The 14678-nt window shown below is 47.9% G+C and overlaps 1 protein-coding gene across 3 annotated transcripts in view; it reads right to left on the reverse strand.

Moving 5' to 3' along the window:
- Nucleotides 1-14678, reverse strand: part of PRPF40B (pre-mRNA processing factor 40 homolog B) — a 45540-nt gene that overhangs the window by 16463 nt on the left and 14399 nt on the right. For all 3 annotated transcript variants that reach the window (XM_054978307.1, XM_054978306.1, XM_054978305.1), the window contains exons 9-18: nt 14399-14557; nt 13398-13500; nt 12790-12854; nt 11396-11560; nt 9947-10055; nt 9602-9752; nt 7776-7909; nt 6533-6647; nt 2833-2924; nt 920-1036 (exon numbers count right to left, since the gene is read on the reverse strand). In XM_054978307.1, coding sequence (XP_054834282.1) covers nt 920-1036; nt 2833-2924; nt 6533-6647; nt 7776-7909; nt 9602-9752; nt 9947-10055; nt 11396-11560; nt 12790-12854; nt 13398-13500; nt 14399-14557 — 1210 coding nt within the window. The remainder of the gene's footprint in view (nt 1-919; nt 1037-2832; nt 2925-6532; nt 6648-7775; nt 7910-9601; nt 9753-9946; nt 10056-11395; nt 11561-12789; nt 12855-13397; nt 13501-14398; nt 14558-14678) is intronic.

Below are 14678 nucleotides of genomic sequence, written 5' to 3' on the forward strand. Positions count from 1 at the left end.
CCCGAATCGGCCCCCAGCATTGCTGAGCCAATTTGGGAATCCTGAAGCAAAACTTCCCAAACAGAAGACATCCCAACACACAGCACAACTGTAATGTCCGTTGGTGAATCTTCAAAAGACTGGCTAGGTGGAAGTCAGAAAGATTGAGACTCGGGTTTGCTCAAATACAGCAAGCCTGAATTGTTACATGTTGACTGTTGTTGTATATGCTGAATTATTGTTCCAAATAAGATGTCTTTTCAAGTTTGTTCATTGTTATTGTCATAAATGCAAGTGTCACAAGGTGTCACACTGTCATAGACGTGAACTCTCCCAGTTCTTAAATTTATATATTGCTCCTTGAACTAAATTGGTTACAATTGCTTGAACTACTAAGAGAGGAAGAGCCTTTAACAACATCCACAAACCCAGCCCTCTGAGCCAACTTTTCTAGAAACAGCAGCTGTCACAATAGCTGCCCCCCTATAATTGGAGAACTGTTCCACTTAACAACTGTCCCATGCTGTCTGAAGGAGTACTTCCTTTGTCAGCCAGACTCCAGCTTCATTTGATTGACCCCCTGAAGAACACAAGTGATGCTCCAAAGAGCCGGGGCTGTTATGGCTTGGGAAAATGGCATGGAAGGGAAGAAAGGAGTTCTTCCTTTTGCAGCAATGTAGTCCCCGCTAAATCAGGCCCTTGCAGAGTTTTCAATGGACATTCCCAGTGGCTGCTGTACGGTTTCAGAGAAAATGAGTCAGGACTGGAGAACTTGGACCTGTCTCATTAAAAACACACTGGTTTAAAAAGTCTTGTGTTGTTTGGCCCTGAGACCTCGTAGGGTGTGAGGATCCTAGCCGGTGCAGAGTTGCTGGAGCAGAAACTATATCTTGTGCCTGGTTCCACCACCCTCCCTACAGATCCGCTCAGGGTCACTCACGCTGTTGAAAGTCAGCTTAATGTTGCCGGCATCGAGGGTGGCAGCACGCTTGTCAAAGCTGATGACATGGGCAAAATCTTCAAAGGTTGTATTTATTTCCACGCTGAAGCTCCGGTCCTGCCAAATGAGGAAAAGAGGGGCGGGGGGAGAAAGAGAATTAGAAATTCCTCCCCAGAATTCCATTATTTCCTTCAGAACTGTGCAAAAACATGTAAAAAGCAGGCACTCACTCCAGAGATGGAATTATAATAATAACATTCGATTTATATGCCGCCCTTCAGGACAACTTAATGCCCACTCAGAGCGGTTTACAAAGTTATGTCATTATTATTCCCACAACAAAACAACCTGTGAGGTGGGTGGCGCTGAGAGAGCTCCAGAGAGCCGTGACTAGCCCAAGGTCACCCAGCTGGCTTCAAGTGGAGGAGTGGGGAATCAAACCCAGTTCTCCAGATTAGAGTCCTGCGCTCTTAACCACTACACCAAACTGGCTGGGTAGACAAATATGCAAATTAGGCTTCTGTAAGGTTGCACGAGCACATTTAGAGCAATTCACAAAGGACAGTCTCTTAAGGAATCTTCAGCATTTAGCTTTCGTTTTGTTGAGATTTCTAGCCCTCATGTGTTCCGGGAGGGATTTAAACTTTAAAGAAACTATCTGAGCTGTTTATGCCCAAAACTTAGAAATGAAAACGGAGACTTCCAGCAGTGGCACACTTATATCTGGCATAGCTCTGAGTCCCTAGCCAGACATCTACAGAAGGCTGCCTAAGGGCACTCAGTGCTAAAAAGAAATAAAAATGCTGTGTCGAGAAAAGCTGAATTTTAAAAACCGGTGCATGCTAAGATACAAGTCATGGTATTTATTTGTACAAAATGCCTCAGCTCCCTTTTCACAGATTGGATGCTGCCTTGAAAACAATTTTTAAAAGGTAGATAAATATGCATATTTTTGAATACTTCATTTGGTTTATTAGCTTCAGGTGCTGAAGCACGATCTCTTCTGGCCACTGAAAATCTTGCTTGCACCCACTCTGGTCTCTGACATTTTAGCAAGTATTACCCGCTGATATATTGTTGAAGGCTTTCATGGCCGGCGAACGTTAGTTGTTGTAGATTTTCCCAGCCCGGAAAATCTACAACTAATTACCCACTGATGTACACCCATTGATTTCAAAGGGCTTAAACTAGAATAACTCTGTACAAGAAATCTATCTTCACAGTCATGAAGGGTAAAAACTTTTTTAAAAAATCAAAAAGAGATTCTTAGAAAGCTGCATTCTGTGTCCAATACCACACAGGAAACTTACATATGCCCTCCAAACCACTAGATAATATCCCAGTTTTTAACTATTGACTCCTTACCTAATATACTGCTCAACTTGATCTCCAGCTTTAATAAAATAAAGATTAAAGCTTTTTTAAAAAACTTACGCTCTCTGCCTTATAAGGGACCTGTGGGTTCCAATTAGTGCTGGAGACAAATCAGAATCACCGCTGGCTTTTCAGAGGGAGAGTGGTCACACCTTTGCCCAGTCTCCCTTGGTGCCTAACCTCTTCCTTGCAACTATCAGAGTCTGACCTAACACAGACTGCCTACCACCTCCTCCGTTCCATCCTGTAACGGAAACTTTTTCTATATACAAACAGCCACATCTTTTTCTCCCTCCTCTTTGTTTAACATTCAGCCCAAAAAGTAAAAGTGACAATGTATTGAAATATGGGAGATTTTGTGCCTGGAAAAAAAAAAGGTCCAATGAGGCCACAGACCCAGTGCTAAGAAAAAAAGATTCTGGAAGCAGAGCCCAAGAAAAGAACCAAGCAACAATGGAATCATGCAGTGGCTTTATTGGACCTCTGGGCTTTCGAAGGGCACGTGGGTTCCATCCTCCCCAATGCCACGCTGGCTGTACCTTGAGAATATCCTTGATGATCTTCTTTTCGTCATGGAAGCGTGCCTTGAGGTCTTCCACATAGAATTTAAACAGGTCTAGAGGAGTAGAACCTGCAGGGGGCAGAAGATCAGAGGCGTTAGAGCTCATCCTAAGCAACTACATTCCAAGAGAGCTCAGCTTTGCTTCGCAGCTTCTCGGCGGGGGTGGGGGGGTCTTCAGTAAGATGAGTAAGGAGCAGAGAAGCTTTTACTAATCTTCCCTGGCAGTGTGCAGGAGCAGAGGCGTATTCAGAAAGCGCTACTCAGCTCAAGTGACGGAGAAAGTTACGGCAGCACTCTGTATCCACTGAGATACTTCAGCATCCTCTGCAATGCAAATATTCAAGCCCTATGCAGATGACCCATCCGGTGGGGAGGAAGAGCAGGCACAAGTGCCCTGGCCCTGCCCCCTGCCTCTTCACTCTTCACAACCATCCATTCATCTCCACGGCACCAATGCACAAAGCGTCCCCTTTCCAGGATCAGCAGTGCTCTCCAAGCAATGCTGCTGATCACAGGGAGGGAATCACGGAAATAAATCACAGAAGGAAAAAGCAAAGCGCCGAGAAAAACTAACTAGACCACAGGAGTATAGAGAACCTTAAGGCCACTAAAGTGAAAATAATTTCAAATTATGTAATACATTAGACACACAATAGACGGCCGAACAATAACTCAAGGGCTGCAGAAAGTCACCAAGAATAACAATGAGGTCATGTACAAGTATCAATCGGCATTACGATGTGCAAAGTGCCATATAAATGGTACAAAGTGACCAATGCGATAAATACAAAGTGACAGTGCCTTGAGTTACAAAAATTCAAAGTAATTTTACAAAATTGTTGGACATTTTTGAAAATGCAAAAATGCTAATGAGAACAAAATATATGGAAATGTCCATCAATCCAACATGGTTGTTGAAGGAGTAACTGCAACGGGGGCGCTAGTATTTCTGTCCCATTTCTGTAATCCTTCTTCTTGGCTACGCTACAAGAAATAATTCATATGACAAAACAGTAAAATAATGTAAATCTAATTTAAGTAAATTACAAAGACTTACATCAGAAATCACAATTTAAAAATGAAGAACATGCCATCTCAAGCAAGCAACTTGGCAGCCATAAAGTATAGCAATAGTAATCAGAATTTAAAGAAAACCAGTGGTGGGGAAAACCCTACAACCAGGGGTCATTTCGTAGAAAAAGAGCTGGAGGAATTCATTAGCATAACTCATTAGCATATGCCACGCCCCTTGCCATCACCGGAAATGTGTCATTAGCATGACTGATTTGCATATGCCACACCCCCTGGCATCACCTATCCTGGCTGTTTTGGACCCAATCCTGGCCATTCAGGGCCAAAATTGGGCCCAAAATGGCAAAAAGGGGCTGAAAATGGCCAAAAAGGGGCTCAAAATGGTCAGGATCGGGCCACTGCTGAGTGGGAGAGTGATCCACCACACGTCAGAGGCCCAATCCAGGCCAAAACGGGCCCAAAATGGCCGAGAGTCAGGTGGGCGGGACCACCTGACATGTGACCTCTTTGGGGAACTGCCGGAACTGCGTTCCTGCACGTTCCCCCTCGAAATGAGCCCTGCCTACAACACAAATTTAAAGGAACCGAGCAGCATGGCCAACCAAAACAAATAATTCAAGTTAAGTAACAACTTTTCCCATTTAATCCTGCAGGGGCCCTTTCGCCACATCTTCACACTGCACTGACAACCCAGTGACGCCGTGGAGGCAGGGGGAAAGGGCCGGCACACTTGAGGCCACCCTCCCCCCCCCCATGTGGCGAGCCAATGTTGGGACAGGCCACTGGCGCAGGGCTTCAGCGGTCAGCACTAGGGGCTGCTAAGCAAACAACTCACAGTGCAGAAAATGTCCCCTCAAGACAGGAGGTTTGAAAACCACTGAAATAAGGTATAAGGAGCTGCCTTATGCTGAGGAAGGGCAACAATCTGCCTATCCTAGTGATGGGCACATAACACTAGGGCTGTCTGTTCAGGCTCCACAGCCCCAGGCCCAGGTCTTTCCGAGCCCTACTTTCTAAGATGCTTTAACTGGAAACTCTGAGGATTGGACTGGGACCTTCTTGTGCATAAGTTACAGACCCCCCAGGAGTCCCAGTGCTCAGAAACTCCTGGCTACAGCCACGGGACCTGATGATTATGGGGACGGAAGAACTTCTCTAGGTGGAAGGGCGGAACGAGCCTGGGGCTTCTCAGAAGGAGAAAGATGACTAAGGGGGGGACATGCAAGAGGTTTATACAATTGTGCATGTGAGGAGGAAAGTGAATGGGAAGAGCTTCCCCCCGCCCTCTCCCATAATACTACAACTTGCAGCGGGGCGGGGGGGGCACCTAATGAAGTTTATGGGCTGCAGATTCAAGACAGGTAAAAGGAACCATTTCTTCACTCAGTGATTAACTACATGGTGGGAGTCACTGCTGGTGAGCTTAGACGGCCTTAAAAATGGGGTTAGGTCCGTGGAGGATCAGTCCATCAGTGTCTACTGAAGAGAATCTCCACATTCAGAGGCAGTTAACCTCTGAATATCAGCGCCAGAAGGAAGATTCAGGGCAAGGCCTCAGCCTCCATGCCCTGTCTCTGGGCTCTTCAGGGTAATTGGTTGGCCTCTGCATGAGAGAGCATGCTGGACTAGAGGGACCAGTAGGGCTCGTCTTAGGGCCATCCCTTCTTTCGTTATTTTATACAGCATTTTCATTCCTCAGACTGTTTTGCAATCCTTCCTGCATTTGCCCAGCGACTGGCTCCACCATGAAACAAGGTGAGGTGGACTTTGGGAAGCAGCAGAGTCTAAAAGCTGTAGATGGGTGGATGGGGTAGCATCCCCTTGCCACAGTTCTGTGATTCAAGCAACAGTGTCCACCATGGGTCAATGAACCACGCTATACCTCCTGGTTGGGAAGAATTCAGCACCTCAAAAACTTTTTCTGATTTAGTGCAGCACAAGACTAAAATCCTGCACCTTGACTGCTGGCTAGATAGTTCATATCAATAGCGCATGTTCTGTACTATATCCCCTTCATTTCATCCTTGCTGCCCACCGAGGTCAGCTGACTGGCTCGGTGACATGGAAAACAGAGCCCGCTGCAGACTGGATTCCACCTGCTACACAATCCTAAAGGCAGACGAGCCCTCTCAGGCAGCCCTGGACTTATCTACAGCCCCCAAGCCTTGCCTTTAGCCCCTCTCCCTTCAAACTGCCCTTCCCTTGGGTTTGTGTATGCTACTCTCTGTATGCCTTTACGCTCTGCCTTTTCTGTCCCTATATTCTGCAACAGGCACTTCCCAAACCTTTGTCTGTCCCATGCAGTTCCTGCCATCCATCGAATTTGTGGAAGTTTATCAGCCCAGCCAAAGAAGCTGGACTGCAAATGTCTTGCAGATCTGACAGTTTCGCTCCCTGAATGGTTGGAACATTCCATTACATCACACCAGTTCAACCTATCAGTGCCAGGAAGTATACTTTGGCTTTGCCCTCTCCTCCAACTGGTATTCACACCATATTGGGTTTTCTGACCTCTTTTTGCAGCCTCATTGTGTTTCCCTAAGAAGGGAGATCATGTGATAAATTCTGACTTTTTCTTAAAGAGAGAGAGAGAGTGCCGAGAGAAGGGAACGAGGGAAAGAGGCTCCTGCCCACCAGCTGCTTACCAGGCTGACCCAACATGTTGGCAAAGCGTCTGTCAGTGCTGAGCGAGGGGTACAGCTCCATCCAGGTGGACATGGAGTGCAGGCGGCCACTTTCATGAAGCTCGTCCAAGAAGGCCTGAGCAAGAAGCAGCCTGGTTATTCTACGATAGAGCGAGAGAGATCGGGGAGTCAGCCCCTCCCCCATTCCTGGGCCCGGCCAAGGGGTCCACATGCCCGTAAGAAGGTCCTAAGCCTCCCCTCCCCTGCACACCATCCCAATGCACTTCATATTGGGGTGAAGGTCTATTTTAAGGTCCCTTTCCCGCAAAGTTTTCTAGATAAGTTTTGATATGTCATCATATCAGATGTTTGCCTCCATCTGGACTAGACACTTGTTGGTTTATTTACAGGAAAAAAATTAAAACTGACATTCTTGGGAAGATCCAGAGGAGTTAGCCGTGTTAGTCTGTAGTAGCAAAATAGTAGAGTCCAGTAGCACCTTTAAGACTAACCGACTTTATTGTAGCATAAGCTTTCGAGAGCCACAGCTCTCTTCTGCATCTGATGAAGAGAGCTGTGGCTCTCAAAAGCGTATGCTACAATAAAGTTGGTTCGTCTTAAAGGTGCTACTGGACTCTTTACTATTCATGGGAAGCTGAGACATTTGCTGAGTACCACATTCTAATTTGCTTTCTCTATAGGCGCCCAGAATTACAGCTTCCTACATCCTCCCCAGAGACAACTGCTGGCCAGAAATGTTCCTTTGCAAAACCCAGCTCTGCCTTCACTAGATAAGCGGTTACCAAGTAGCTGTCGTCACCTGGTGATCTGTGACTCATTTAGCTCCACCTGATGGGGATAAACAAGTAGAGCAAGTGGAGATAAATAAAACACCATGCAGCGTAGTTGAGGTTATGTATATAGCGTTCCAGGGCTTTTTTTCTGGGAAAAGAGGTGGTGGAACTCAGTGGGTTGCCCTCAGAGAAATAGTCACATGGCTGGTGGCCCCGCCCCCTGATCTCCAGACAGAGGGGAGTTGAGATTGCCCTCCGTGCCGCTAAGCTAAGCGGCGCGGAGGGCAATCTCGACCCCCCTCTGTCTGGAGATCAGGGGGCGGGGCCACCGGCCATGTGACCATATTCAAGAGGTTCCGGAACTCCGTTCCCCCGCGTTCCCCCTGAAAAAAAGCCCTGTAGTGTTCACAAGGCTTCCAGGGCAGTGGCTCAGGCTGCCCTCCCAGCTCAAAGGCTGCGGCTGCCTATACCTGAAAGGCCTCCCTGTTCCTGCGCTGCTGGCGTCTCTCTCGCAGACGGCCATGCTCCCGCTCTTCCTCCTCCTCCCGCTCCAGAGTCCGGATGTGTTCCTCGAAGCATATCAAGGCATCCTCCTTGTCCATGTCTAAAAGAGGCAGAGGTGTCCAGGTTGAGCTAGGTGGTGAAAACGAGCAGGGCACAGGGAGCATTCAGACTGCTTTGGACAGGCAAATAGGACAGGAGTGCTCTCGTGGCTGGGAGTGGTGTGGGCTCTGGCTAGGGAGAGACGGGAGAAATTCTGGGACTTCCGCAGTGTTCTCCCTGTCTCTTAGGTCCAAGAACTAATTTTTGATGACTGGTCTACTCAGAAGCAAATCAAAATGGTCTAGGTAGAGAAAAGCATTCTATGGTAAGCAAACTGAGTACAGTTTTAAAATATCAACTGAATGGGCTTTATTTTCCAAAAACTTCTTGCGGTTTCTAGTATTGGGGGGAGAAGGCAGGCAAACACCTGCACAGGGAACTGAAGCCCTCTCTGCTAATCCCTGGAATTCTAGCCGGGCTCTTCCTCGGATGGTTGGGCTTTCACCCAGCGCTGCTGACATTCTTTAATCTCCCAAGCCTTAAAGACTAGGAGCATTTTTTAAAGTGAAAGCAAAAAAAATTTCAATACCAGTTTCTGTTCTTATGCAAGGCAGTAACAGAATTGGAGAATTATCAGCTCTGGTGATAACAACTGGGCTGTTTGCAGTTGCCTATGTGAGAGGGGACAAGTTATCCTGTACGTGGGGAGGTTGCAATGGGGTTCTGTGCCAGCTGAAATGTGGCATGGGGGAAAGCTCTAGGGTTGTATATTGTGACTAGGACAGGTATTCCGGAATATGTGACAGTGACACCCTCATTCCAAAACATCCAGGGATCAAACAGTCCCCCTATACACATATACATGCACACACACCCTCCAGAAACTGCATACTTGCCTGTGTGGTAGGATCCCACCCAAACTGTGACAGTGTAGGCATAGATGCTACCCCGTTTTCCCCAGCTGCATGTGTCCACATAATCCAAGAGACCCATTCCACCTCCGCTACGGTCCCTTGGGCAAATCATGTTCTCTCTGCCTCAGTTCCCCATGTGGAAAATGGGGGTAATAATGACCTACCTCACAGGGATGTTATGAGGGCAGACACAATAAAGGACCACAGAGAGCTCACTGCAAATTAAAAATGCTTATAGAAATGATCAAGTGTAGCAGGAGAAGGAGACGGGGGACAGTTACCAGCATTGGCTATGTCTTAGCAAGGCTGTGAAGTGTGGACGCACCGTGCTGCAAGAAAATTCTGCACCAAACGGTTGAATCCTGCGATCTGCGGTAAGTGATGCAAACCTTCAAAAAGGCCGCACGAGACAGCCTGCTTGTCATGGGATTCGGGAGGGGAAGGGGAAAGAATTGGACAGGAACTGAAACCCAACTCCTTGGCCCCTGAAATCCCGGCTCGGCCCCCACCCGGCTTGGCCCCCACCCCCGTCGGCTTCTGAAATTTCACCAGGCATTGCCCACACACCATCTTTGCGTCCCGAAGGACGAGGAACATCATTTTTAAAAATTCAAAGGAAAATTCAGTCAGAGATTCTTTGGGCCACGGCATCAAAAATCACGACCACCGAACAAGTACAGAACCCTGAGCATCAGAGAAACACGAGCAGATCCATTTGCGCACGGAACTTCCGCTGGGACCCTTCCGCTCCCAAACTGTGACGGGGGCAGGGGAGTGGTTGCAGGTGTGGGAAGGCGAGGGAGGGAGCTGGGGCAACGGGGAGGTGGGAGGCGCCTCACTTTGCAGGTCCTCATCCTCGGCAAAGCTGGGGTTGTCCATCAGGTACTGCTGGGCCTCGGACCAGGTGGTCTGGAAGCTGACGCGGCTCATGCTGTCCAGGATGCTCTTCAGAGCTTGGATATTCCTCTTGCGCAGCTGCTTGGCATGCTCCTGGGTGGGTGGCAGGGGACAGCGTTGGGGCCAGCTCCCATCCCAGCAGTGCAGGACTCCTGGGTTCCTATCCCCAACCTCTGGAAGGGGCGTGGGGTGGCTAGTGAGTTATAAGTATTGGAGTGGCAAGGGGGATGCTGGGAAATCCAATCCTGGTTGTAAATTACCCCACGCTTTCCCTGGCTCACATTTACCTTCTCCTTCTTTGCCAGGAAAAAAAGAACGTCGTCGTAGATCTCTTTGCGATCACGCTCTGGCACCATTGCCCACACTTCCAGCTCCCCGAACATCTGCTCTGCTTTCCTGGGGTTTTTTTTTGGGGGGGGAGACAAAAATGAAACATACAGTTTAGGGGGAGAGCAAATACTGCTGCTGAAGTGAGGTCAACAAGAGATTGCTGGCAGGAGGACAAGAAGAGCACACAGATGTAACCCAGGGCTTTTTTCCCTGGGAAAAGAGGTGGTGGAACTCAGTGGTGGAACTCAAGACCCCACAACGACGTCACTTTGGGTCAGCTGGAACAGGGGGGGGGAGTTTGTTAAATTTTAAATTGCCCTAGGTGAAAATGGTCACATGGCCAGTGGCCCCGCCCCCTGATTTCCAGACAGAGGAATTTAGATGGCCCTCTGCGCGCAGAGGGCAATCTAAAATCCCCTGTCTGGAGATCAGGGGGTGGGGCCACCGGCCATGTGACCATTTTTAAGAGGTGCCAGATCTCTGTTCCACCGCATTCCCGCTGAAAAAAAGCCCTGATGCGACCCCTCTAGCACATGCACAACTATGAAAACCAAGTCAGTTAGTTCATTGACATATTGTTCTGTTGTTTTGTCTGTTAATAAATTTTTTTTAAAAAATTAAAAAAAAAAATTTTAAAAAACCAAATCAGTTTTTTCTATTGCTTCTAACATGTCATTTTCAAGACGTGATTAAATAGCATACATTCATTCAATTAAATTCTATCACTTTCTTACAATACACCAACATGGTAAAGTGGAATTTAAAAATGTTTAAGAAACAAAGATCTACGGCTCATTGAATAATAATAAATGTTTAACACGTGTGAAGCTCTCTGCTCCCTTGGAAATGCTGTACAAATGCTATCATATGACAACCTTATAAAGTAGATGGGTATTAGTATTATTATACCCATATTACAGATGTGGGGGTGGCATAAAGAGGGATTTTTTTAATGGCCACCCAGTGGGAGTTCATGGCCTAAATGATATTCAGACTCAGAACTTCCAGCTTTGGTCATGAAGCTACACAACCTTTCAACAAGCAAACTATCTCAAGTGTGAAGCTATAAAACTCAGTTTATTAAAAAGTTACGAAAATGTATAGGATACAACTAAAAATGAGTTATTTATTATTATCATTATCATTATTATTATTATTTATTATATTTCTAGACCACCCTCCCCATCAGTCGGGCTCAGAGTTACAAAAAATCTGCAAGGATGTGTTGAGAAATGCCACGTGGTGACCACAAATCAAGTCTTCCTAATTCTGTTGCCGAAACAGTTCCAGTTTGCCCTTATGGAGATTTAATTCGTAAACCACAAATTAGCAAGGCTGTCAGGACAGAACACCAAGCCTTCAAGATTTCTCACACCCAAGCCAGCTGTGAGCATGGCACTCTCTACCTGTAGCGGGTGGTGGAGCTCATTTTGCTATGCTGTTCCAAGAAGCGCTGCAGCTCTTCTTTGGCCTCCTTTGCCCGGAGCCGGGCCTCTTCCTTCTCCTCCTTGTCCCGCTGGGCCTTGTAGGCATTGAAAGCCTGCTTCTTCTCACTCAGCTTGGGCAAGGCACTGGGTGCAGAGCAGAGGGTCGCGGGTGATGCTCAAGGGTTTGTGCCCTCGGCATGGAACAAGAAAGAGCAGGCAGCAAACAGATCAACTATTTCCAGCACTGCAAGGACTTGGGGCCAAACTAGATGCGCTCTGTTTACAAAACCTGGGTCCAGAAACCCCAGCTCTGTTTCCCGGCAGCCACACAGCCGCTGCAGGGAATGCTTGTTGAAAAGGGAATGCTCGTTTCTGCTTGGAATATTATTGCTGGAGGAGGAAGATATGCCGGTTGGGACCGGCATATCTTCGGGACCGCCTCTCCCTGTATGTTCCCCGGAGACCACTTCGATCAGTGGGTAAATGTTTACTGGTGGTCCCCGGCCCTAAGGAAGCCCGCCTCGCTTCAACCAGGGTCAGGGCCTTTTCAGTCCTGGCCCCAGCCTAGTGGAACGCTCTGTCAATGGAGACCCGGGCCCAGCGGGACATTTTATCGTTCCGCCGGGCCTGTAAGACAGAGCTGTTCCACCAGGCGTTCGGTGGTTGAAGGGGGCGGTGCCCTGTCGGCCTCCCACCTTTGGGGTGGGGGAGGGTTCTCCCCACCATTGCACTTGGTTAATTTATTTCATTATTGTTTTGTATATTGATTTTAGTATTGTTGTTTTCTTGTTTTTATCGATTTTAAACTGTTCACCGCCCAGAGCCCCTGGGATGGGCGGTATATAAATTGAAATATAAATAAAAATAAAAGGAAGGGCTCCTGCCTTTCCTCCCCCCCCCCATCTTTTTCCCATGATGAAATGGTGTGTGAGGGGGGGGGTGTTAAGTCCTGCTTTTTAATGCTACGCAGAGATCATTCTTTGCACATGGAGCAGTAAAAACAGGGAAATAATTCCCTTCCCCAGCGCTGTCTCAGCATGGAAAAACAAAGGGAGCCCTGCCTCCTCCCGCAGTGGCATTCCAAGGCCAAACGGGTTCTCCTTTATTTTTTAACAAACGTTTCCTGCAGCCAGTCATTAGCAAAGTGGGATTTGGGATTTGGGAAACCTGGACACACCATCTCTTTAAAAAGGAGCACATCTAGTCTGGCCCTTCCAATGCAGAGCTCACCCTTCTAAGTCCCTTAAAGTCAGTGACTTGGGAGATGTAACAGCTTCAGACTGCGCTGTTAGAAACTGTGATTGCTACTAATTGGGGCTACCATGACAAGGCAGGGCAAGGATGGTACCACATGCATCAGGAAAGGACCGTACCTGAATCGTGGGTCATTACTAATGAGTTTCATGGCCTGCTCCCACGAAGCACTTGCTGGGACGCCCTGGAACCAAAAAAACAGCAGCATTCAATTAGGATGCTCTCCCCTCTAACACTGGCACAAATGCCCCTGGTGCTCCAGCCTCAGAGCTCATTCATACAATTAGCAGAACTAAGTGGTAAAATTCTTACCATTTCAGGCTATATTTGCTTCTCCACAAAAACCTGTGCATGTAGAAACTAACTTGACAGCAAAAACAAACAGAAGTCCAGGAGCACTTTAAATACTGAGAAAATTTATGAAACAGGAATAGCTGTCATTACTGTGTTTTAGTCTACTGCTACAGATGAACACCGTATTAACAGCCAGCTGGGATTTGGTCACTTCTCTCCGATGTGCCATTTTTCTATGTGCAGGGAGAGGTTTTTCGTTTTTTGCTTTTTTAAAAAGGAGAGCGTTCATGTCACCATCTTGAAACCCAAAGTGATTCCAGGAAAAGCTTTACCACCCCGTTCTCTAGCGTTTGCAAAAATTGACCCACATTATTGGCAGGAATCAAAGATCCTTCACCAGGCTTTCCTTCCTGCCCCCCCAACCCCTCCGTACCTTGTCTTTGAGCAGCTCCTTAAAAGCTTGTTTGGCTTCTTCCTTGCTGCTCCAGGCATTGCTGGCGCCTCGATCTTCCTCGTCTCTCCGTCCAGGATCGCAACTGGCCCGCGAAAAACAAGCATGTGGGATTGACCGTGGGTAAAAATCACAGTGCCATCACAGCTGTGAGTGCAAGACCTGTGCATTTTGCCAGCATCTCCACAACCCCCACAGTGCTCAAAGAGCCTCCTGGAGAATCCAGGCTACAACTGCTGCCACGGGCTCAAAGCCCCTGTGCAGGACACGCTGGTGACCAAGCGAGTCTCTCTCAAATTTACTCTTCTGAATTTGTTCTGTCTTCGGGAGCAGCCTGGAACTCCATGCAAACTATCAGAGCGTAAGTTTGTGTCTGTTCTCAGGCACAGGAGTATGTCTTGCTAAAGCTAAGCCCTTCCTCGGCGTGGAAACTTCCCCGGTGTGGAAGCAGCATCCCCCGAGGGACAGCAACAAACCAGTCTCCTTCCTCCGATTACTCCTTACATAATTCCTGTTCAGAGCAGCTTGGAATGGGCCACATTTGTACTTACAATCAACCAAAAGAACTACATTAACTTTCACCTTTGGAAGGGAGGCTCACAGCTTGCCTGTTCCTCCAGCAGCAGCTGTTTCAAGATGGGAAACACCTGCTAAACAGAAGCCCCACTGGGCAAGGGCCTTGCCCCCTCTCCTGAAACATGGGGCAAGCGCCACATTGGGCAACAGTGCTCAGAAGAGCTGGGATTGACATGACAAAGAGCCACATGTGGCTCCTAAACCACTGGGTGAGTATCATTGGCAAACAATGTGGGGAGTGGGGGGACACCATGTTATGCTTGCCTTCTAGCAATAACACACAGCCCCCAGGGTTACTTCTACCTCCTCTCCCTCTGTGTTATGATCCCTGCAGGGGGGGATACTGAGTCATGTTTTGAGAGCCCAGGACTTAAATCTACACCATCCTTGTCCCCTCCTCCTGTCACCTGCTTATGACTTCTTCCTCGGCCACAGGAGGAAGCCCCTCGGTGCCCGGCATCTCCTGTCCTTCGACACCGCCGGTACCTTCCGTGTCTGATGTGGCAGCAGAAGATGGGCTTGGACTGGCAGGGCCTGACAAAGGGGCCTCAGGTGGCTGCAGCCTCCTGGATAGAGATAAGAGAGCCTTGAGGACTTCACACCAGGGAAGAAACCCACAAGCACACACGAAAAGAATGATGTTGTCATCCGCATAAACTAAGAAAGTGGGCCCACTTTAATTCTCCT

The sequence above is a fragment of the Eublepharis macularius genome, chromosome 4 (genome assembly GCF_028583425.1).
Source record: "Eublepharis macularius isolate TG4126 chromosome 4, MPM_Emac_v1.0, whole genome shotgun sequence".
Taxonomy (NCBI): Eukaryota; Metazoa; Chordata; class Lepidosauria; order Squamata; family Eublepharidae; genus Eublepharis; species Eublepharis macularius.